This window comes from Rissa tridactyla, chromosome 5, assembly GCF_028500815.1.
Source record: "Rissa tridactyla isolate bRisTri1 chromosome 5, bRisTri1.patW.cur.20221130, whole genome shotgun sequence".
In the NCBI taxonomy this organism is placed as follows: domain Eukaryota; kingdom Metazoa; phylum Chordata; class Aves; order Charadriiformes; family Laridae; genus Rissa; species Rissa tridactyla.
The window spans coordinates 24,138,013-24,163,180 of NC_071470.1; the positions used below are offsets into that span (position 1 = coordinate 24,138,013).

At 36.8% G+C, this 25,168-nt stretch overlaps 1 protein-coding gene across 7 annotated transcripts in view; it reads left to right on the forward strand.

Moving 5' to 3' along the window:
• The window catches only part of LCORL (ligand dependent nuclear receptor corepressor like), an 87,995-nt gene that overhangs the window by 26,652 nt on the left and 36,175 nt on the right, over positions 1 to 25,168 (forward strand). For 6 of the 7 annotated variants that reach the window (XM_054201951.1, XM_054201955.1, XM_054201950.1 and 3 more), the window contains exons 2-5: positions 2,343 to 2,408; positions 8,972 to 9,051; positions 9,313 to 9,442; positions 18,329 to 18,583. In XM_054201951.1, the coding sequence (XP_054057926.1) occupies positions 2,343 to 2,408; positions 8,972 to 9,051; positions 9,313 to 9,442; positions 18,329 to 18,583 (531 nt within the window). Of the gene's footprint in view, positions 1 to 2,342; positions 2,409 to 8,971; positions 9,052 to 9,312; positions 9,443 to 16,888; positions 17,520 to 18,328; positions 18,584 to 25,168 lie in introns of those variants that run through there. The other variant, XM_054201954.1, reaches the window with a different exon arrangement.

Sequence of the window (25,168 nt, forward strand, 5' to 3'; positions counted from 1 at the left end):
AGGTGAGGAAGGAAGTGATCACATTGAGTAAGTCTAAATTGTGGATCCATGGGGAAGTTCTTGGAGGACTTGTAAGTGTCACTTTGAATGGGTGGGATGGAACTAAGTTTGAAGGATTAGCAGAGAAGTGGATTGGTGTGCCCAGGGTTCAGGGGAAAAAAACCCACAATGTGCTATTTGACATCTTTAATACAAGCTGTATAGAAGTCTGTTTGGAAATTGCATTCTTAACAAACTGCTGTTTCACAGAGCTGGGTTTTCTGTGCTCACGTTTTTGCATAGGCAGGAGCAGGCAGTAGGGCAAGGAGATATGTGTAAGCACAAATGTAAAGACAGAAACCAGTAACGCCTTCCATGCCCTGGGGGGAGGTAGGTGTCCAAAAAAGAAGGTAGTTTTGGGTACTGACTAGAATGGTAAAGAAGCGTCCTGTTGTTTGATTTACAAAGTGCTAAGAAAGGGGAGATAAGTATTTGTTCTTTTGGAATAAGTACAGCTGTCTCCAAGAGATACTTCATTCCATTCTTGTCTTTACCCAGTGACCATAACTTGCAAGAACCTATGTATTTGCTAGCTGCTGAGATAAGGTGGCTTGCAGTTTATAACATTAATGATCATAATAGTACACACAGTGTGTGTTATATTTCTAGACTGTTGTGTTTGGGGAATTGCTGTCTTAACTTCAGACTTCTTCATCTCTCTTGCTTTTTTTGTCCACAACTCTTTGAAGCCAAAAGAACTGGGAATTTGGACAATGCTAATATGATGTGAGTTTATATTACACTGAATCTAAGAGTCGGTGGATAATGCTTTAAGGTAATTTTTATGGTATGCTTGGGCCTTGGATTTTTGCTTTCTAGGTTTTGTAGACTGTGTTTAAAACATGTGTGTATATATGTATTTGTGAGAGGACGGTGGTTTTGTCCCTTAATTTGTGTTCTCATATAGGACTGTATTTATTACAAAGAAAAGTGGAAAATTAAAACAGATATAAATACATTTATAGCTCAAAGCATAGTTTTATAGCAAGTATAATTATAATCAATTGTGTTTGATAATATAAATATAATTCATATCTTAAAGTTATAAAATAATACAAAATTGAAAGGTAAATTTTAGCAAAATGTGACATGTCAAGCTGAACAGCTCTGTGTGTTAAGATAGCTTCTCTAGTCTACATTAGGATTCCAGTGTTATTTAACATGCTACTTAAGATATGGTACATATTTATTCTTCCTTATACTAGTGTACATACGCTCTAAAAAGTATGTGTCATTTTTTGATGAGAGAGCAGTATGTTTTATTGTCTTAGAGAGCATCACAGCTGATGAGCAAACTTTTGATTCTAAATGTTCTTTGGTGATGATAGTTGTTTCCTGAAGATACTGGTATCTTTTACGTGGCATGATGATAAAATAGTCTCTGCAAAGTACTGTAAAATAGCTACATCTTTAATACAGGCAGGTCTCGAGTATGAAGAATGAGGATCTTCAAATGCTGCTTTGAATTATCCTCTTAGTTGAAAATAAGCTTATTATTTGTAAGGAGAAAAGGGGGGGCACTTGGAAACTGTTTCTATGTTGAACAAAACTTCTGTTATATTGATGAGGATGTAAATTCTTACCATATTTCATCAGTTGTCATGAATTTCCTGTTCTGTTTTGGTTTTTTTTTGTTTGGGTTTTTGGGGGATTTGGGGTTTTCTTAATCATTTGGTTTGCTCTGTGTCTCTTCTCCCTTGTTACAGTAAGTGATTTTACCAAAAACGTAAACAGACTAGCTGGTAAATCTGGAAAATAATTGGATTTATCTAATCCTCAGTTTTAAAACGTTTTTGTACAGATACGGAGAACTAGAGAGAACTGTTATGATATCAGAAGCAAAGTAAGCTTTCTTCTTTATGTTTGTAGGAATACTAGCCTACGCAGATTATGTAACTTCAGGTGCTCATAAATGAGAAGTTTCTGATTTTGAAGGTTTTTATCTTTTTTGCCCTCCATACACGATTCTAATTCTCAGCGTAAGAGAGACTACACTTGTGTAGAGCTATGAGGCTAATCCTCCCACCTTTAAGATACTGTGGTAGTTATTTTAAGTCTAATGAGGTTGTTGGGCCATGGCTTAATAGGCTGATTGTGTGCAGATGGCAGTTGCCTTGTTTTATTTTTATCTTCTAATTCTGTTGAATAGTACTATAGTGGAAGGAGTAAATATTTGTGTGATAAATGTAACAATTCTTGGAATTGCACTCAGAATTTGGGAATACTTGCTGCCAGTGTTCTCCAATTTGATTTCTTTTAAGAAACTTTTGATTTACTGTTTTAAATGTTTCTTTTGTCTCCAGGTTTTGAAAGTATTTTAGAAGGGCTTTATGGACCAAGGCTACGAAGAGACCTCAGTTTATTTGAAGGTAAACGAGCCAGCTTTTAGTGCAATGACCTTAATTTACTAGTTTTTAAAGGTAGTTTAAAGTATATATTGAATTCTAAAAAGGAAATAATCAATTGTTTTTTCTTTCTAACATTAATCTCATGGTGTTCTTGTCAATACTGTCAATATAGGCAAAACACTAGGTAAAATGGTACATAGATTTTGTTCCTATGCAGGGAAATTTTGGATTACTTAGGCTTTCCTGGGAAACTCTCGTGAGAAAGATTTACTTTTCTGCAATACTGCATCTCCTACTTAATTTTTTGGACATTAGAAAGGGAAGACAAGCTGCTCAGCTTCCTATCGACATTAATTGGGAAAAGGAAGGTAATGATTGCTAGTTTGGTTTTCTTGCAGTTGTCAAGAAAACTTAAGCTTTTTATTTTTATATATTTATTATATAAATGTGTGTATATATATATATAAAAAGTATATCTATGTTTTAAGAGAGTGTGTGTGTGTGTGTGTGTATATATATATATATATATAAAAATTATTTTTTTCCCGTTACCCTTATAAGACCTAGCCTTATTCCAAATGGGTTTGATTTTGCTGGAATAACTGTCAATAACACCCGAGTCTTTAATTGTTTAAGTAAGAAATGATTCATCTGTCTTTAGCGAAAGCAAAGGAGGAAAATCCAGCACAAAATTGCTTTGAAGTGTTGAAAGAAGTGTTCTATCGAGTTAATTTTCATGGCTTTAAAAAAATGTTCTTTCTGTTATCGAACCTTCAAAATGTTTCATTTAATTTATTTACAATTTATTATCTGACAGTATAATTTGTAAAATTTGTAACTTATATACTGGTAGTACGTGAGGCAGAGCGTCATAAGATGTTTATGTTTGCTTAGAATAGGTTTGGAATGATTGCTTTAACTTGGTTATGGTTTTGTCTTATTAATATTGTGCAAGTTCCTTGGCCTGTACCATAGGCATAACACAATATTTTCAAGGGAAAGGGGGAGAACTTGAAATAGTACTTTACTGGTGTTTTAGGAATATTTTTTTGACGCTTATAAAGCTCAGCATGCTACTAGTGAGGCTTAAAAACATTTAAGAAATGTGTAAATTTGGGTTAAAGCTTATTTTCATGAGTAGTGAATCGGATGTGATAAACAAGCACATTACTACTCTGGAAAGGGAATGGGGCATTGTTATGGTAGTGTACAGTATCTTTTTTTTTTTTTGTTTTTTTGGATTGCTATGTATTGGGCTTTACACTGATCAGCGATTACAGCTTTATTATTCCTTTGCATCAAAGGGTTTACATTTCAAAAGAGAATTCAGGACACTTTGTTTTGTTTAAGGAGGCAGAAAGTACTGAGCTAATGACCAGAATACGTGTTACAGTTAAAGGAACCTGATAGTTCACAATAAGGTGTTATATTGCTTCTTTAGAGTTCCTGCATTATATATTTGAGCTGTATTACAAGAAAATTTTTAGCTTATTTGCCTCATGCAAGTGAAGATTTCTTGTAAACTTGTTAAGATCTGCGATTTCCATTGCTTGCAGAAGGTCTTTGATATCTGATGCATTATCCTGCAAATTAAATCTGTGTTTATATAAAATGTAAAGTTTTAAACCTAATTTTTTTCAAACTTGCAAGAATATCTGTCAGTCATGTGCCTGAATTTTTCAACGGCTAAAGCATATTTCCATGTTTGACACATCTATAAAATTGATTTGACTTCTGGAGCAACTGCAGAAGAAATGAAGGAGGGTTAGGTTGGGATGCCCACCTTACCTTACTATTTTTCATTCATTTTTATAGATATAGTACCTGTAACTTAAATAATCCTGTTTGAATTTGCCATGTTTTGTGCAATGGTAGAGGTAGATCTTATAGTATGCAAGGCTGTTTCTAATTTGGGTCTGAATTGCATTATAATGATTAATACAGAAGTCTTGAGTAAAATCTGTTATACGTTTTTCCAGTGTCATAATTTAAGTGCTACTTTTACTTTAAGGATAGTGAAACTAAGATACAAAGTAAATAATCTGCCTTAGTTAACAAAATATGAAGTTGGTAGAATGAGAACCCAAATTTTGAGACTAGCAACATGCCTAAATCACTGCATCTTGTAAGGTGTCCATTTTTCCCATCGTAACCACTGAACCAGTATTGTCAACATGCAGTGTTATGCCTCATTAGGAGGAGTGTACATTTCTTTGAACATAGCTCAAGAAATTATATGGCTTTGTTACCCAGAAATGTGTGAGATTCCGCTGATGTACATGCCACTTAGCTACAATACCATTTTTTCTCTTACATTGTTGGTTTTATGTATTGTTTGTAGAAAAAAAAATGTGCATAAAATGTAACAGGAGTGTGTTAATTGATATATTTCCTCCTTATTTCTGTCTTGAAATAGTATTTGAAGTATAGATTAAATTATTGTATTGTATTGTATTCTCTCAAAGTTGCTTGAGAGAATAATAAATGGTAATAACAAATGTAAATGGTAAAAGGTACGCTTCAGTCTTACTACGTTTTTTACTTTTCAAAGAAGATCTCTTGTAAACCTCAGAAATGATCTTGCTGAGAAGCCAAACTAATTAACTTATAATAGCCGCCCACAAACAACAGTTACCTGAAGATGGCAAGATTTTTTTCATTATCTTGAAATTCTTATATGATGCATATGTAGGACTTACCTTGGGCTTGCTTAAATGGTTCTCATCATCTCTGTTATTCAGCACCAGGTTTTTTTTCCCCGACTGCTTCGATGGTGCAGCTTCTGGTTGTGAAGGTGTCAAGTTCTGTAGCTTGGCATTTGACCTTGGTCATGCTCTGAACAAGCTGGAGGCTTCTTGTGTCATTGCATCCTTAGGGCTTTCTAATCCTTTACTTATACCCGTTTTCAGTTAAGTAGGTTCACATTTAAATTGTTACTCTTTACATTCTACTTACAGATATTTAGCTAAACTGGTAGAAAACTTTTCCTCTAATCATCTGGTATGTGTGTATTTTGGGGGGGGATTACACATTGGTTCTGTTCTCTTGTGGACAGAAGGAAGACAGTGTCTTTTGAGAGAAAAGGAGCTCTCATTCTTTCTTTGCCAGCAAAAAAGCCTCTTCATACAGGATGAAAGGTTTACTTCAGGTGTTTTCTATTTTTCCTTAGGTTGTTCTGGAATATTTATTCATATATAAAGTAATTGGGTGAAAACTTGTATTAGAAACATGAATCTCTATATTGTTCAAGTTTTTATGAAGTTAAAAAAAATGAAGGAACATGAAAAACACCTTAGGTATTTTGATGTAGTTATTAGGAAGCAGTGATGCCATATAAAATGGAAGGGGATTATTTGCTCAAAATTGCGACAAATAGCTGGAAAATTTATTAGGACATTATCATAATAATGCAGAAAATACTGGAAAGTAAGGGTTCAATTTTTTAAGTGATCTCTTACTTAGATTTACTAGGCAGTTATTTCACACTTTAAGAGTGTTCAGTACTACAGATGTCTATTAATTTGCTTAATTCAGCATGACTCTGGGAAAAATGGTTTGGGGAAATGAAGATTTGAATGGCTTAAGAAATTAAAAAAGGTAGTAGTTTTTGTCAAAGTTCACTGTTTTATTCTTAAAAGGTGGAAATAGGTTTAACAGCTTTGTACTAAGTGAATGACTGTTTTCAAGTAATAATCTGTACCATGCTTTGTATTTAAATGCACTTTGCACAGTCTTAACAACTTTTTCCTCATGGGCTGGCTAGTGTTGCAGGTTGTCAGCACATCTTTCATCAGCTGACCACAAGGAAGATAAAACCAGGAGGGGAGATGATCGTGATCCTAAATTGAGTGCAGCTAAGAAAAAGCTTGTCCTGCTTAAAGTGCCATCCGTGCCTTTGATCTTTCTGAGAGTATGGTTGTCTATCTGTAGTTAAAAACTTAATACTGGTCTTGGTGTGTTTCCTGTGGTGGTGAGCTGAAACTGTTGGATGCCTGGCATTTGATGTATCTGGTATATATCTGCTATCTGATGACAGTTTTGCTTAGCTCACTGGCATACTTAATATGTTAAGTTCTACGTGGTTTATACTTTGAATAAATTTGGTGTTACTTAGAGATGATGTTTCTCAAGGTTTGCTTTTTTGGTGACACACAAGGATTGCTCTCTAGCTAGACTTTTAACAGGGGAACTTTGGGATTCCAAGGCAGAAGAATTTCTCTGAAAATATAAAACCTGTCTTGTAGTTATGTGCAGAATGCCAGCATTCATAAGTAGATTTATTTTGGTTGCGAGGAAAACTATGAAAACATGAACTTTCTATGAAAGAATAGTGTGGGGTTTTTTCATCTGTGGACATCTTAAAGGAATAGCTCAAACAGGCTGGGACAGCTAGATTAATTCAGCAAAAATAACTATTTTTTTTTTTTTTGTCCAGTCAAGGAAAATCCCCTGTTGTTTTTGATCATCAGTTGTCCAACCTGTCAAAACTGCTGGTTTGCATCCCTGGAAGCAATATTAACACATTGTTAATGCAGGATTCCGTTCCAAATTAGCATTTTAGAGCTGAGTAAAATAGATTTAAGTAATAATACAGAGTTACTTGGTTTATGTTCATGCTCAAGAACCTAATTTTTTTCAGATTCGTTTTATTTCTGGTGGTGCCTCTGTGCTAATATATTTAAGAAAGAGTAAAAGCTCAGCAGTTTTGGGGGGAGGAGTGGGAAACCACCCGGCAGACAGCAAGGTCAGAGAAGGAAGAGGGGAGATGTTGGTGATCCAGGCATTGGAGGGAGAGATTCCCCTGCAGCTCATGGAGAGGACCGTGGTGAAGTAGGTAGAATCTGAAGCCCATGGAGGACCACGTTGGAACAGATAACCACGCTGCAGTTTATGGAGGACCCCACAGTGGAGCAGGTGGAGATGCCCTGCAGGAAGCTACAACCTATGGAGATCCCACACAGGAGCAGGTTTTCTGGCAGGAACTGTGGCCTTCCTGAAGGACTGTGCCCTGTGGAAAAGACACATGCTAGAGCAGTTCGTGAAGAACTGCAGCTGTGGGAAGGACCCACGCTGGAGCAGTTCATGAAGGCCTGTAGCCCACGGGAAGGACCCCACGCTGGAGCAGGGGAAAAACATGAGGAGGAAGGAACAGCAGAGAGGAACTGTTATAAACTGAGGACAGCCCCTGTTCCCCATTCTCCTTGCACCGTTTGGGATGGGGGAGGAGGTAGAAGAGTCAGGAATGAAGGAGTGAAGTTGAAGCCAGGGAAGAAGGGGTGGTAAGGTAGCTTTAGTTTTGCCTTTCTCATTAAGCAAATCAATTTTTATTAGCAATAAATGAAATAAATTTTCCCCAAGTTGAGTCTGGGTTGCCTGTGACAGTAATTGGTAAGTGATCTCCCTGTCTTTATCTTGACCCACAAGTTTTTCCATTTTATTTTTTCCCCCTACCCTGTTGAGTAGGGAGGAGTGACAGAGAGGCTGGGTGGGGGTTGACAGCCAGCCGAGGTCAACCCACCACAGTGTGTTATTGAAAGCAGATAACCTCAAGAACCTTCTTAATGGAGCTGCGATTGTAATTTAGTGGGACAGAGAAAAGGAGGAAATATGTTTGGTGATTATTAAGTGGGGGGAAGAAGTTGTTTGGGCTGTAAGTGCATGAATTGGAAATGAATGGGATGGAGAAAGACCTTGGTGTTGTAGTTAATTGGGGGTTCATATTCACCTGCCAAAATGCTGCAGCTGTGATAGACTCATGCACAACTAGGAAACTGTAGGAAAAGTACTGTCTACAGTTTAAGGAAGCCTGATGTAATTGTAAAAGTAAGGCATCATCTTGAGATCTCAGTTGTCTGCGTTCAGGAAACGGGTGTTCAAATGAGAATGGTACAGAAAAGGTGGAGTTGAATCTCATTAGAGAAAACTGGGTGGCCTAGATTAGCCTAGCAAAATGAAGCGTAAAGGAGCGATAATGACATTATGGCGTGTCTCCATTCACTAGGAGAAGACCAGATTTGATGTAGGCAATCTGTTGAAATCCTGTATTCCCTCAAGACCAAATTATGTCTTCTGATAAAACATATAAAGTTATTTTAAAGTTTTCTAAAAAAATAAAGTTTGACAAGTGAGTATAGGTTTTTAGTTAACTTGTAGTGATGCTATAAAATAAATTAAAATATTCTAAGTACAACACATGTAGCTCAAACGGCGAGGAGTCTGTATGCTAATTCCTAGCTTAGTTTGCTACAAGTTTGTGCACCTTTGTTAAAAGGAATGATGACCAGAATTCAGAGCTTGATTTACAGTATTCAGATGCCTCCAGTAACTGCGATAAGTAATCAACTGAAATGTATGAGTTTACCTTTCCTTTTAAGAAAGGTGCCCTCTGCTATTTGTAATTTGAGCCATGTGTGCCAGACGACTTTAGAAATATCTGAAGAATTGAATACTGCTGACTACGTTGTACTAATAAATGCTTATTGGATTATGATGGAAGTTATTTAAGAGACTTGTAGGATGTGTATTTTGTTCTCAAAATCCATTTTTACTTGTTTAAAACATCTAGCTTTTTTTCTTCTTTTAAGACTGTGAGCCAGAAGAGCTAACTGACTGGTCTATGGATGAGAAATGTTCCTTTTGTAATTTACACAAAGAAACAGTCAGTGTAAGTATGAACGTGATACCAAGTATGACTCCCCAACACCCAATTTTTGGTATGAAAGTAAGAATCAGAGAACTGAATTTTGCACATAGGTTAATACTGCTTTTTGACTTAAGATGGTTTGGCTACGAGAGGGAATGAGGTGGTTTGGCTTTATAGTAAATGTATTTTTAGTGGTTCTTTTTCGCTCAGTAACTTAATTGTATATAGTACTACCAGTAGACTAACTTCTGAAAGATGTTACAATCTTCATATGTCTTCTAGGATCGTGCATCAGTCATCGGTTCTTCACAGTCAACGCCTACAGAGGAACTGTCATCTCAGGGCCAGTCCAACACTGATAAGATTGAATGCCAAGCAGAAAACTATCTAAATGCACTCTTTCGAAAGAAAGGTAATAAAAGCATGTCTTTTATATTAAGAGATCTGACACAAATCCAGAAGAATCAAATGATTTAGGGTTGATTTTGATTCTTAAGTAGGTTTTATTTATCTACTGAATGCTGCTTCTCTTTATTCCTTTTGTTTTCCTTAATCTCTTTCTTTGCTTGCTTGAATTGCCAAATGAAGCACTATTCTTCCTACTTGCCATTGCTGTTAATGCTATTGTGTTGTGTGTTCTCTTAAATCCCTATTCATTATACTTTATTGTTTGGTTTTTTACCATGAGCTGCTATTTTGTTTTCATGCCACCTTCAGGTGCCATTCTGTGGAATTTTAAGCTTTTAGACATTTTATGTTCCAAAACTTTCACTTTTAGTTTTCAGCAGGAAGACCGTTTTAGGTGAGAGAATGTGTCTTACACATTACAAAATGGGATTTGGGATCTTCTTGCACAAATGGTACTACTTCAAATACATCCCAGTCAGAGGTTGAAACTTCTTGTCAAAATATAGGATTTAGTAACTCATTCATTCTTTCACTATCGTTGTTCTTTGGCACTCAGCAAGTCATAGCAGTACATGAGTGACTGACAAGCCAGCTTGGTTCGTATAAGTTACTTAGCCAGTCACTGTCAACAGCAGCAAAAATACTCATTTTCCTCATTACATTTCTGTGTAAGGAATATGAATGCAGCTCTATTCAGTAACTTCAACTTCCACAGGTTTTTCTTGGGTTTACTAGATGTACTTGACTGTCAAAATAGCAGAGTATGACTAGGGTGACAGTGCTCTCTTGTTCTAACAAAGAATTAGAGAGTCAGATACATTCTCTTTGCATAGCTAGGAGGAAAACAAAATTAATTTTCACTCCTTTACCTTGATATAGCAGGAAGAGATTACTATGCCCTTGAACCTGAGGTAGGTGGAATCTTTTTCTGTTTCTGGCATTTGTCTGTTCAGCCTACCTCTTGCTTGAGGCTTTAAAGAACTTTGAATGGAGTGCAACAGCATTTTGAGTCCATCTTTGTTTCTCAGCTTTCTTTAAAACCAAGTATTTTCCCTTCGAAATAAAATGTCCAATGAAGTTGCCACCTCATCACTTCTAAAATTCTTACTATATTTTCGTCATAGGCCCAGTTACATGGCATCTTCCTAGACAGGTATTTTAATTCCTTCGGATGTCTAGTTTCTCAGATCTTTTCTTGGTCTTGATGTGCAGTGTTTTTCAACATTCACCTGCTTTACGCTTCTGCTAGAGATGCAGTCTTTTGATTCTCCTTGAGAGGAACTTTTATCATGGGAGCAGTGAAACTTGGCATGACCTCGCCTTACCAACGTGACTGACTTCTGTGAAGTTTCTCACAAAGAGCATTTGGCTTTTAGCATCTTCCTTAGACTTTTTGATCTGCCAAATCAGTAATGCTAGGTTAAAAAGGTTTTGTCTATTGAAAAACAAAAATAAAGTCTCTTCTGATTGTTTTTGTGATTCTCTGAAGGACTTGGGTAAGTGGTACTTTGCTGAAGAGTTTTCTAAGAATATTGCTTCAGTTCAGGTTCCAGCTAAGTCTCTTAAGTTGTGCAAATTAAGGGAAGCGAAAAGGAAAAAATTATCTGCAAAGGGCATGTGAAACCAATTGATGAGGTATTGGCTTTGTAGGAGGAAGGTGAAGAGTTTTTTACTAGGAAAATACGAAGTCTGCTCTCTGAATTTTTGTAAGTTTTTGAGATCAGTTATCAGCTTTGGAAAAAAGGAATCAAAAATTTTCAAGAAATTGTTTAGCTAAGGAACAGTTCTTATACCTGGTACTAAAACAGATGCCCTTTTGTTGTCAAAAAAAATTTAGAATTCTTCATTGTTTGTCTTTAAAATGTAAATAACACTTGTTTTGCTTGTTCTGATTGCAAACTCCTCAAGATCATATACGGTCTCTTACTATGGTAATTAACACAGTTTCATTTAGGGCCTCTGTGAACAACTTTTAAGACTAGCAAGCCCATTTGAGAGTTGTGTTTATTGGTCTTGTTATCCTTTTATTTTAGAACAAGTTAGTATATGACTGGGTTTTTTAATTTGCAGACTGATTTTGAGGGTTGGTGGTTTGGTTTTTTTCTGACATCAGGAAATTAGTTCAGAAGATTTTGAAACATGCAGCCATGTTATATCGTCTACAGCATACAACCTTCATGCATTCATCAGTGAGGATTTGTCTGTAGAATATTAGACAAAGATGACTTCTCTTTCCTTTTAAGAGGATGATAGAATTACTGCCAAGATGGGTAAACTCTTGAGAGCCTATAAGTAACAAAGTGTTAGTGAATGACCGGTTTGGTAGGTTGTCTGTAGGAAAGTACTATCCTTGACAGATACCTCAGTAAATTCAAAGTAATTTTGGTCCTCAAACGTTGATTCTTTCTATTAAAAAATATCTCTGAAAAACAGATGCTTTCTTCCTAGATATGACATCTCTCTTTACCCATTTGGTGTTGTAAGCAGAGTAGACTTTTCCACCTACATAACATTAAAATACATCAATTTTCTTTTGTCAAAGAAGTTGTTACAAGGAAAAACAGTGATGTGCTTTAAAAAAATACATTAGTCGTCTTTTCTTTTTTTTTTTTTTTTTTTTACTATGAATATTATAGAATGTGGCATATGTGATCATGATTACATGGCAAAACCGTAGGGGTTTTTGAGAGCTTGATCAGACATTTTGATCATGGATTATTAACTTTCTGGGTTTCTAGTGATCTACATTGTATGTTCTTGAAGTGTGTTGTTTTGGTTTTTTTTCCCCATGCAATACTAATGGGACCTCTTTAAGCAAAAACAAAATGAAAGGTCATTTAAATACATTCACGGGTTGTAAACTGTGATCAAGTTCTATCTTCAGGACATGATCCACCAGGAGAAGACAGAAACCTGTAAAGCTTTTGTAGAAATTAAGGCATTGAGGCACAAAATTAGAGGGAGTAAAATGGGTCAGAATGACTCAAATCTTTCCAGTTTCTCTGTGCAGCTCTGTCAAGTTTCTTCAGTGCCGTGTTTTCCATACCAAAATAATTTCCCTGTGAGCCTTTTTGACGTTCTTCCTTGTTTCTAGGTATGTCTCGTATTCTAAAACACCTACGTTCATAACTGGTTTTCTTACACCGTACCATATACCTGCATGTAACTCTCTGAGTTCTCCTGTTCTTTGCTTAGTTATATCATGAGCTGGTTATGCTACTTGGACAGTGTATGTATAACTTGGCAACCTATGAAAATGTAATCTTGCACGCATAATGTCGGACTACAAAAAAAAAAAGGTGGTATTTTCTGAGGTGTAGTTTTGAGGTGTACAAACTACTTGGTCCAATACATGCAGTTCCTTTTTAGTAATAATTTTAAGAAATCTAATTTATCCTTTCAAAATCTGAAAGATTTTCTGTAAGAACAGAGAACTCTGTCAAAGCTTGTGCAGTAAACTTGTATGACATCCTTGCTATCCTTCTTCCTCAAGTTCATCAGGAAAGAATGTTTAGGATTTCAGCTGCTTTCTTAAGGAAATAAAACATACTTCTTGTGTTGACTGCCTGCCTGCTAGTATTACTGTCTTCGCTGACTTCTGAATTTTTTGGCCATTTTCAACTACATTTAAGAAAATCCTTAGAGATATTACTGTACATAGGGTAATCACATTACCATCTGAGTAGAGAAAGGAAAAATATTGAATGTTTACAAGAACAGAAAACTAGAATGAACTTGGCCCTTATTCCTTCTGTTTGTTGATCAGTCAAGTTAACTAAACTAATCATGATACGTGGTTCAGAATAAATTGCTGTATTCTGCTTTTAACTTGCTGGTGATTGGATGGTGAGCTGGACAAGTTTATGCATAGAGCTAAGAATATTGCTGTGACAGTTTGGTGGCTGTTGAGGTGGGGTCGTTCTAGAAAACATGTGGCTTTTTTGTGAAAAGGCAAGAAGAGCTGGAGTGACTACAGGAAACATGCTGATAAGCAACTGGGTGTTCTTAGTTCTGCTCATGCCAACTCATACATGTAAGGTACAAGGGGGGTTGTGATTCCCTATTGATTTCCACTGCCTTTTGGAATTGTATCAGAAGAGAAATGAAGTTATTTTTTTCACTTTTTAATTAAAAAAATTCTGTTGTTCAAGAAATAGAATATTGTGGAGCACTATTTTGGGAGCTTTTAACTCTTCGTCCAATGTCCGGACAAATATACGTGTAAGTCTGAACTATCAGTTAAATCAGTCATTACTTTGTGCATTGCAGTCTAACGATCACACATAGTGTTGGTGTGCAGAATAGTTAAGAATACAGATTTGAATAGTTACAAGGTGGTGCAGTGCATAAACTGAGGAAGTCTTAATCCTGAATGTTAACTTTGAATGAAAATAAATTATTGCAATTAGTCATGATTATACATCATCTTTATTACTGCCTTCTCTTGCATTCTGACTGAAATTTCACAATCACAAGCAGAAAATATCAGATTACGTCCTATAAACGTGTAATTTAGCCTTCTCTTATCCTAATAATATCAGGAGGTCTACAGTGATCAGAGAGGAACTAGAGGAACATCAGAGCCACCTTTACTTCAAATCCCAAGAGACTGTTCTGCTGGGTTTGAAGTAGTATGTATATATGTACATGATCCATGGAGTAAATACAGCTGCCTTGTGCTGTAAATCAACTATGTGAAAAATAGAAATTTAAACAGATATAAGCATGTAGATTTAAAACTGTGAGTAGCTATAGTCATAACTCCTAATAAAACATCTTAGAATAAAAATTTTTTAGGTCATACAAAGTATATCTGGTGCCATCTGCTGATAATAATTAAGAAATATTTGCTAGTGATGCTAATCGAGGAAACCTAATACTTTTCTTACCCCAAAGTGCATTAAATTACATTTAAAAATTTTATATGATTAATTATAAATTTCCATGTGTAGTGAAATTTTAGCACCGTGAACTTAAAATTACAGGTCTCTAGATGTTTTCATTGCATACTTGTATAATAATACAGATTGACAGCCATTGAATGTAAGTAATTGGACTTTATATAATGCACTTCAAGTGTGCGTACCCTATTCTGATCACTGAGGAGTCTTATATTGATACAGCATTATATGAAAGTTGTGTTTACCCTTAAAATTTATTTTCTTTCAAAAATCTACAGTGTGCAAAAAGAAAATCGTATATGAAACTATATAACTCTTTCTTCTTTCCTTTGACTATCTAACATCTCTCATTTCTGTTCTGTATGTCATTTGGAGAGCTGTAGGGAATTATTTCTAACTTCAAAGTACTCTAAATTACTTTTTCCTCATCATAGAAGAGAGGCACTTTTTCATGTGAGAAAAAATGAGGAAAGGCAAGCAGTAGAACAGCCTACCCAGAAAGGTTGTACAGTCTCAATCCATGGAAGTATTCAAGACCTAACTGGATAAAACCCAGGGCAACCTGATTTGATCTCAGCCAACCATGCTTTGAGCAAGCAGTTCTATTAGAGACCTCTCAAGGTCCTTCCAACACGAATTAAGATTTAATGACTTAGACAATAGAACAGTTGATATTGAAGATGTGATAGTGTCACTATTTGCATTTATGGCAGTTAAAATTAGACTTAACTGTGGTCTAGCCCTGTAGATTGAATATGCGTTAGCAGCAAGAGCACTTCAGATGCGCTCCTGGAGCACATCTTCCAGATTATGTGCTCCAAAATACCTTTTTTATTTTTCCCTAGTATTAGCTTTTCAGAGTAAATGAACTTAAAATCTGTAAACTGCCAGTAGCTGTAGCAGTTGAATATGTGAGAAATTTTGCTGCATTTATTCTTCCATAGGGAGCACTTAGAAATTATGAGGAAAAAATTAAAACTAATACTAAAAAAAATATTATAAGAGCAAAAAAATAAATCCTTTGTTATTCCAGCTAGGTCAAAAGATGACTTTGCTCCTAATGGAAAAGCAAGCTTCACCTGCAAGTGTCTAAAAGCAATTCATGCTTGGATATTACCAGTGTGAAGAGTCTAAAATGGAATAGAAAGGCAATAGAAACTTGGCAGTTCTGAAGGTGTTCTGTCTTGCAGTTTATAATAATTGATGCTGGGGATGGAGATTAATAAGCAGAAATTTATTGCAGGCTGTTGTGTTTTCCAGCAAATGGAAAACAGCCTCCCCTGTGCTCTGTGATCTTTTGCTTTTTAAAGGTGTAGATCATACCAGGATGTAAAATAACCATCTTTCCCATCACCTGTTTTCCAATAATCTTCTAAGGAAGCTTTTCATAGGTACATGCAACAAACTGATTTCTCTGTATAAGCAGGGTCCCTCCGGGCCAGATACACAAAACATCAACTCTGAACAGTCTACCAGGTATTTTGTTTTGTATGAGTTTCTTGATTACTGTCTGTCAGATTTTTGTTTGTTTGTGTTTGGGTTTGTTTTAGTTTTTTTTAAGCTAAGATATTGATCACTAGTTTCTGTTGTCTAAAGATACAATTTCTCTGTCATGCAGACATTTACTTTTGTTGCTAGATAATTCAGTTTTTCAATCCATCTCTAAACTTTCCTTGTTCTCCTGTCATTTTTGCATATACATTAGCATTTTTACACCTATTGCGTTACAGCCTCAATATCTTTTGTTGAATTTTAACTTTCTTTATAAGTGGGTCTCTAGGATGGTAAAATTCCAGTTGGACATTTATTGGATCCATTCTTTAAAAATCGAGAAATACCAATAAACAAAGAATATCTGTGTCTGGGTGTTACATGTTGGATACCTTCGTGGGTATCCTCCATCATTTAGAATTTCACCTCGTATGTCTCTTCTAGAAACTCCTATCAATTTTAGAAATTTTGGTAGAGATCCCATTGAAAAATATTTCAGAAGATAGAGCTTCAACCATAAGCAGGCTTATTTTGTCAGGCCTTGCATAAGGTCTCTTGAAGCCAAGATGTCTAGCATATAGTCAGTCTTTGAAAATGTTGGAACTTCCCCTTATCTCATAAAGCATTACTGAAAGGCCAACCAAAAGGTATTGACAAGAAGCATCTGAACAGTCTCATATCTGAAGCCCTCTCGTATGCTTTAGACAGCAGATCGTATACGTGAGTGTTTGCAATTCCTTGCAATACTCTGTTGGTGAAAATGAATTCTCAAAATGGAATAGGTTTTGAACAAACATGAAACAAACAAAAAAATCTTATATGCATTCATCCTAAACTTGAGCAGCGTTCTTTGATTTGTCTCAGTGGTCACTCTCTTGCCAGTAGATGGATAAAGCTTCATTGACATAAAATGCTCGAGCAGATATGCTGTGTGATCCTGCAAATTACCTATTAGGGAATTTACACTTTACATGCAAACATTTGCCTGATACTGTCCTTTTAGTTTCTCCACTTCCATGAAAGCGAAACTCGATTTGTTGTCTATCTTCTCTTTTCAGGCTAATTTAAGTACCTGCCACTATGTCCTTTGGCATTTCTTTCAGGTAATCAAGGCTGACCTAAAAGATGATTCTTTTGTATCACTTTCATGCTTACTTTAAATCTTTAAATCTCTGTCCCTTCCTGATGAAATCTGTTTCACTCATTACCTGTGAACTCAAGGATGGGCAGTGGTTAAAACACTGAAAAGGGTATTTTTGTGGGGGGGGTGTGTGTGTATGTGTAGAGTTGAAGGAAAGAAGGAAGAGTGGGATAGTGAAATGAGTACTAGTGCTGCCACTTTAAGGAAGAACATAGATCTTTGAGTATGGGCCATTTGTGCTTGTCTTGTGAAATGAGGTATTGCAGTCATTAATGCAGTATTGCATTAATGAGTAACACAGCTTACTTTAAGTGAGTTTCTTAATTGCATTGTTATTTATACTAAGTTACATGTCTTTATTTTGTTGATCTTTCTGGTACTTCTGTTTATGTTAGGATTCTTTTTTTAGTGATTCACAAATGTAGTTTCAGCTATGCTTGTTAATAAGAGGTTTAACTTTTTTCTAACTGACAGATAGTAAAATAAAGTCAGAGATATCTCATGCTTGATACTTCTATTATTTTTGTGTTTTTAAAATTAAACGCTTCTTTTCATGGGACTGTTACATACACAAACAAAAAGTAGGATACGTACTGTTTAGAATAGGAAATAAAGCTTTTCTCTCAGCTGTTTTCATTGGTAGAACTTTGAAAATGTCCTGAAAATCCTGTAAGATTTTATAATAAAAATTTAGAACTTTATTGTAAAATTCAATGGCTTGTATTAGTACGGTTTGTATGGGACATTTCAAGTAGCATCATATCAGTTTTGACATTGCAATCCTGAATCTACGATGGGGATTATAATGTAATATGTAGGTGAAACAAATGTTTTCTCTCTTCTTTTTTTTTTTTTTTTTTTTTTTTAACATTAGCTCCTCCAAAGTCCAACTCTTCTATGTTATGAACAGGACTGATCTGTAGAACTGCACTTTAATTATTTTTGTTACAGTTGTTCTTTGAAAGTAACTTCTTTATTAATGGATAGCTTTATTTAACTTTCATTTTTTTATGAACAGTCTGCAAATGAAAATTCAACTTATTTACCAACAATAAATACAAATTCTGACTCCCATACTTGCGTTATTTATCTACTCACATAGTTTGACTGCATGCTATGACAGAGGAATAAGGTAAAAATTACTGATGGATGCTAAACATGTTCTTCCAAGTGATGTCCAGTTAAGAATGCTCACAAGAAAAAACTTACTAGACATCTGAATTAATATGTTCATTACACGTGTATTTATTACACACATTTATTGTGCTTATAGGAGACATTTATTTGAAGAAAATAATTAAGTTTGTGGGGTTTTTTTAATACAGTTGTTGCCTGTGTTGTTGTTTTTTATTCCTAGATCTTCCTCAGAACTGTGATCCTAACATTCCCCTAGTTGCTCAGGAATTAATGAAAAAAATGATCCGTCAGTTTGCGATTGAGTACATTTCAAAAAGTAGCAAAATTCAAGAGAACAGAAACGGTTCATCGTTTGAACCAAGTCTGATATGTAAAAGCATCCAAATGAACCAAACGGAAAACTCCCTTCAGGAAGAACAGGATAGCCCTCTAGACCTCACTGTGAATCGAACTCAAGAACAGAATACTCAGCAAGGTAAACTTCTGTATCTGCTTTATGTGTTTTGTTGCCATTTATTACATCTTATTCCCTTAAAAAAAAATATTTCTGTGTCAAATATCTATATGTTTTGTCTTTCCAAAGTAGTTATCGGTATATAGGAAAGAAAACTATCCCATGTGATTAAAATAAGGTTGAAGGAAAATTGGCATTGCATCAGGTTAACACTTAATACGTTTTATAAACTCACACATTTTCATTTAAACACCAATAAAAATGTTATAACTGTTAAAAAAAAATAAACAAACCTCCGCACAAACCACCACACACAAAAAACCCTCACATTCTTTATTAAAAAACTTTTCATATTATGTGTTAGTGGATAAATATTCTAATTTCTGAGTGCCTCTGTTAAATAAGTGGCATTGGAATTTCTCAGCTTTAGAATACTGAATCTAAGCAACCTCACCTGTCTCTGTCACAGGTAACAGTGGTTCAAGATTTTGTTGAAGAAATGGCTATTAAGAAGCCTTCTGAGAAAAGAGAAAAATACTGGAATTTCAGAGAGCAAAGGTCATTCTGTCTGTGTCAGTTCATGGACACTGATTCTTTAAATACAGACTGATTAGAATGATGGAAAGAGAAAATAAATTTGGGAGGAAATTTCCATACCTCATGTCATTATAGATCGGTGCAAGTTTCTTAATTGAGAGTAAAACTAGAAAAAGAAAAATAAAGCCTGTTTCACTATCAATTACAAAAAGGAAATAATTTCTTTGTCTCGAAGAATATTGCTATCTAAAATTGATAACACTATAATCACGAGAGTGTTTTGAACTTGATTTGGAGTAGCAGCAATTTTCAGGAAGGATTATGACTGTCGTGCACAACTAAAAGCAGTGGCAAAAGCAGCTTTTGTCTTTCACAGATACAAGGATCCATGTTAATCCAGTAATACTGCAGACCAAAGGGAAAAGTTTACATTTATGTCATGTACCATACTAAAAAAGTTAAAAGACGGTAGAACTGCAGAATTACTCTTTTTAAAAAATGTGCCTTGGTCAGAAGAAAGCAGATTTTGTATGTGTGTAATTAACAATTCTGGCATGGATTTACCTTGCTAAACATACCTATTCTAGATTAAATTTTAAACATCTGTTCTCTTTGACAGCAAAAGCATTAAGAAATTGTGGAATTCCTGCTTTTATTCTTTGTGGTCAGCAGAAACCAGTTCATGCCTGGGTTTAGTGAATACCTTGTGCAGATTAAATCCTGAGAAAATATCTGTTGTGCTTTGACATTCCTCTGCTGTGGATGAATTACAGATTTTAGAGATTTCTAATCGGCCAGGTTGAAGCAGGTTTTTTTTTTTTTGCGAGGGTAATAAAAAGTACTTTACTGATATCAGCACTGTAGCCTGTTGCATACTTCAACAGCTGGTTATAAAGAGGAACTAGTTTAAAATGTTCCTAAGGGAGCAAAGTCCCCAAAGACAGGTTCTGGTCCTCATTGAACCCAAATAAATCCTTGAGGAATGAAAGGCAAGGCAGAGGGTGAATAGGGCAGGGACGGGAAGAAAGTTCTGCTGCCACCCTCGGCTATTTAAAAATCCATTGACCTTTTGTCCAAAAAAAACCTTGAAGTATAGAGAGATTTAGGTATTTCAGTCTTTTTTTTTTTTATCACTTGAATTGTTCTTACAATGAGGGTAAATGGCAAGTTTAGAACGGTGTGTCTTCATCAAAACATCTGAGACTAAAATAATAGTTTACTATGTAAAACTTGTATACTGTGCAAGATACTGTAGATTCTCAAAACTTGCACTGCCATGTTTGCTAGAGTGCGTTGTAGATACTAGTCTTACTGTGAAGTTTAGAGCTACTGAATTGAGAGGAAGTATTGAAACAAGACTGTAGCTGGAGAAAGATTTCTTATCTACCAGGGAAGCTGTATGGCACTTCCTGTTTCCCACGAACGTAGCAATTTTGAGCTATCTTCACTTTCTACTGTAGTGGTAGCAACACAAGCAAATAAGATCAAGATGGAAAAAGTCAGCCTGCTCTTTTTATTTGCTTTGTGTTCTAGGTGCAGTGATTCATTAAAAGTTCTTTCAATTAGCTGTTGTCAGGGAAAATGTATTATTATTCTACCTGCCCTTCACTTTTGTCCTTTTCCGAAAAAATGTTGCGTATATTGAAGTGTTACATGCTTACAGTGGGAAATTGTGAAATTTTTAAATTAGATAATTTTTAAAAATACATTATTCTGTGTCTAAGAGTCTGGAGACTCATAAAAGCTATGCCGTGGTTCCCTTCTTAGTAGTCTTTTAACTGTCGTGCAACTCTTTTTATTAATTGCTGTTTATAATTCCTGTTACAATTTCCAAATGAAGTGGCAGTAACGGAGTAGGAAGTTCAAATTTGTACATTGCTCTGATGGATCCTTGAAGTTGAAATCTTTTTAATTCAAATCCTTTGAAGTAGATAATGACCTAAATATAAATACTTCAGGCTCATTTTCTGTTTAGGTAGGTGCTTTATATTTACAGTATTAGTCTTTAAAATGAATGATCTAAATAATAAAATAGACAGTCTTGTTCCTTTGCTATGGCAATGATTCTTGGACTCTAAGTTGAGAGGAAGGAGTAAGCTTTACTTTTCAGATCACTAGAACCGTTTTTTTTCACGGAGCAGATCCGAGCTAAGTACTACTAGCTCTATACTGGAAAAAGATTCTGCCACTGAAGATGTCCAAATGATCTTGACTTCATTTAAGAAAGCTTCTTACTTTCTTCCAGTATCTGTGGGACATCTCTGAAGTACTCCCAAAATTTTCTGGTCTGACACTTCCAGACCTGATACCCCTGTGTAATGGGCTTACATGGTAAGGTTTTGGTAGTTGGGGAGGTCTGCAGGGGTGGCTATCTATAGAAGAGGTCAGGGGCCGCCCTGAGCTAGGCACAGCCAGCTCTGGAACAGACCCACAACAGGCCAAAGTGGAGCACATCAGTGAGGTTTGTGGTGCCTCTGTGAAAGCAGATTTCAGGAAGAGCAAAAATGACAGACATGCAGAGGAGTGAGAAACAGCAGAGCAAACAACAAGGTCAGAGAAGGAGGGGGAAGGAGGTGCTCCAGGCACCAGAGCAAGTATTTCCCTGCAGCACATGGAGAGGACCATGGTGGAGCAGGTATTCCCGTACAGCTCCTGGAACACGTGTTCACACTGCAGCCCATGGAAGACCCCACATTGGAGCAGCTGGGTATTTCCTGAAGGAAACGTGACTTGTGGAGAACCCACAATGGAGCAGGGGAAAAGTGTGAGGAGGAAGGAGCTGTAGAGAGGAATTGTACTGACTGTACAACTGGGGAGAGAGGTGGAGGAGTTGGGAGTGAAGTTGAGCCTGAGAAAAGGTGGGGTGGGGAGGTGCTTAATTTTTGTTCCTTTCTCATTATCCAATTTTCTCTTAATTTGCAATAAATTAATTTTCTTCAAGTCTGTTCTGCCTGTGATGGTAATTAGTAAGTGATCTCCCTGTATATATCTTGATGACCCTTATCTAATTTCTCCCCACCCCTGTTGAGGCAGGAGTGAGAGAGGGGCTGGGTGGGAGTTTAGCTGCTGGCACCCCTGGTACTGAATCATTTAGTACTGAGTATTTAAGCACTGGCATCCAGGTAGGTCTAGCTGGCATCTGACTGATAGCAGAGTCCCAAATTATGTTCTGCTTTCTTCTATATGTGGAAGTATGGTAACTTAGCAGGGTGCTTTAATTCCTGTGCACCTTGCTGGTAACTAATCAGACAGTTACTTCACTGTCAGTCACTTAGAAGCAACTGTCTCCAGTAATGCTTGTGTCTTATTCTTTTTTCCTAACCCATGTAACTTTAAGACTTTTCAGACTTTGAAAAGGTCACTCTGTCTAGTGAAAGAAAAATTATTTTGTGTGCACTGCATTTAACAAAAAAAGGGTGGTATTGTGTATTTTTGCAACATTACCTGTCCTCTAAACTAAGCCAATGGAAAAGCAGCATCCTTGCAAAATAAAACATTGAGAGAGGAACAGTCTTGGAGTATCCTGCAGCAACTTACTATTTTCTTGTGCAGTCATGATGCTAGATCTTTGGGGAGCGTTCTCAGCAGCAGCTAACTTAGGTGCAGAGGCTTCTTTCCGCTGATAGATATGGGACAGTTGATCACTCTCAAGCTGCTGAGCAAAGTGACTTACAAGAGGCAGAAGTATAGGCTGTACAAATAAATAATCTGTTAGTTTAGCTACACAAGCTTATTCTTGTTGCTCTGTCTTCTAGGAACAATGACAGTGTGTAAACATAGCAGAAAAATGCAAGAGAATTTGCGTAGATTTTCTTGTTTCATTGATCTGTTATAGACTTGAAGACATCAGAAGGTAGATGGCAATTTGTGACATTTTGCTGCGTGAACTTTCTATAGCTATCTTGTAGTTTTGTCACTGTGACTGAAGAAGTTGTAGATGCCCAATCCCTGGAGGTGTTCAAGGCTACCTCCTTGAAGGTGTTTATTTCCTCCTTGGCTGCCATGGTGGCTAACAGCCAAGCTCCTTGTCAGATGCTCGCTTGCTTGCTTGCTTCCCCCTCAATGGCATGGGGAGCAAGTGGGAAGAACAGGAAAGAGAGCTTGTGAGTTGAGATGAGAACATGGTCATTGCTTACTGCTTGCTATTGTGGGCAAAACAGACTCTGCTTGCAGAAAATTAACTTAAATTATTGCCTATTAATATAAATATTTAATTATTAGTTCAGATAGTGTAGAAACAAAAAGAGTACAACACCACCTTTCCTTCCCCCCTTCCCCAGGCTCAGCTTCACTCCACATTCCCTTGTGACCACCACCCCCTCTGTGGTCCAAGGGGAAGGAGTGTGGAGTGTCGACAGTCTGTACCTAATGGTTTCTCTCTGCCATTGGGCTTCTCTCTGCTGTTTTCTCATTCCTTTTTTTTTTCCCTTCCCTTTCTCTCTACATCCAGCACTTTTTGCCCATTCTTGACTAGGTTCCCCCCAAATGGCTGCTGGACTTAGCAGTGCCTTGCAGTGGGTCTGTTAGAACTGCCTAGAAATGTCTGTGTCCAGCACAGGGCAGCCCCTGGCCTCTCCTCACAGATGCTGCCAAGACCTTGCCATGGGTACCCAATACATAGAATCATAGAATAGTTTGGGTTGGAAGGGACTTCTAAAGGTCATCAAGTACGACCCCTCTGCAATGAGCAGGGACATCTTCAGCTAGATCAGGTTGCTCAGAACCCTGTCCAACCTGACCTTGAATGTTTCCAGGGATGGGGCATCTACCACCTCTCTGGGCAAACCTGCTCCAGTGTTTCACCATCCTCATAGTAAAAAATTTCTTACATGTAGTCTATATCTTTATATCTTCCCTGATTTAGCTTAAAGCCATTACCCCTTGTCCTATTACAACAGGCCCTGCAAAAATGTTTGTCCTCATCTTTCGTATAAGCCCCCTTTAAGTACTGAAAGGCCACAGTAAAGTCTCTCTGGAGCTTTCTCTTCTCTAGGCTGAACAACCCCAGTTCTCTCATCCTGTCCTCATAGGAGAGGTGTTCGATCCCTCTGATCATTTTTGTGGCCCTCCTCTGGACTTGCTCCAACAGGTTCATGTCTTTCCTGTGCTGAGGGCTCCAGAGCTGGATGCAGTACTCCAGGTGGGCTCTCACCAGAGCAGAGTAGAGGGCCACTTCTCAAGCTTGTCCAGGTATTCTGGATGGCATCCTGCCCTTCAGGTGTAACAACTGCACTGCTCAACTTGGTGTCATCTGCAAACTTGCTGAGGGTGCACTTGATCCCATTGTCTATGTCATTGATGAAAATACTGAACAGTACTGGTCCCAATAAGGACCCCTGTGGGACAACACTTGTCACCGATCTCCATCTGAACATTGAGCAATTGACTGCTACCCTCTGGATGCAACCATCCAACTAATTCCTCATCCACCAAACAGTCCACCCATCAAGTCCATCCCTCCAATTTACAGAGCAGGATGTTGTGGGGGACCGTGTCAAAGGTCTTACAGAAGTCCAGATAGTATATATAGCTATATACTTTTCATCTGGCAGTTTTTCATTTTACAAAATAGTACATCTGGTCAGCAAAAGGGGGCTAGTCAAAGCAGTAGTTAAGAATTAATAAAAGGTTTTGTCATTCTTTCCAACAGTTTTCTGAAAATATTGTTTCCGTGTGCAGCAGCACAGGAAATAACCAGCAAAAGGCAAGGCATCATCAGGAAAGTTGTTGAAGGCAAGACAGTGTCATTTTTTTGTTATGAAGAATCTTATCAAGGTTTACCACAGTATTATGGATAAGGCAAAGGAAGATGTGTTATTTACTGAATCTCACAAAATTAGAACCAGGCAGGGCTCACTGAAACTTCTTGGAAGGGAAAAACAGATATGGGGCAGCTTTTGCACAGCAGTTTGTGAACATCAGAAACTGCTGTGACAGGAAGTTGTGGAGATGGACAGTGTCGCTAGGTTCAAAAAAGGTCTTGCACAACTTCCCAGCTAACAGAACTAAGGCCAGAACTAAAGCTAGAGTAGACAAGGATATATCTCTGAGATCCCTAATCCAATGATA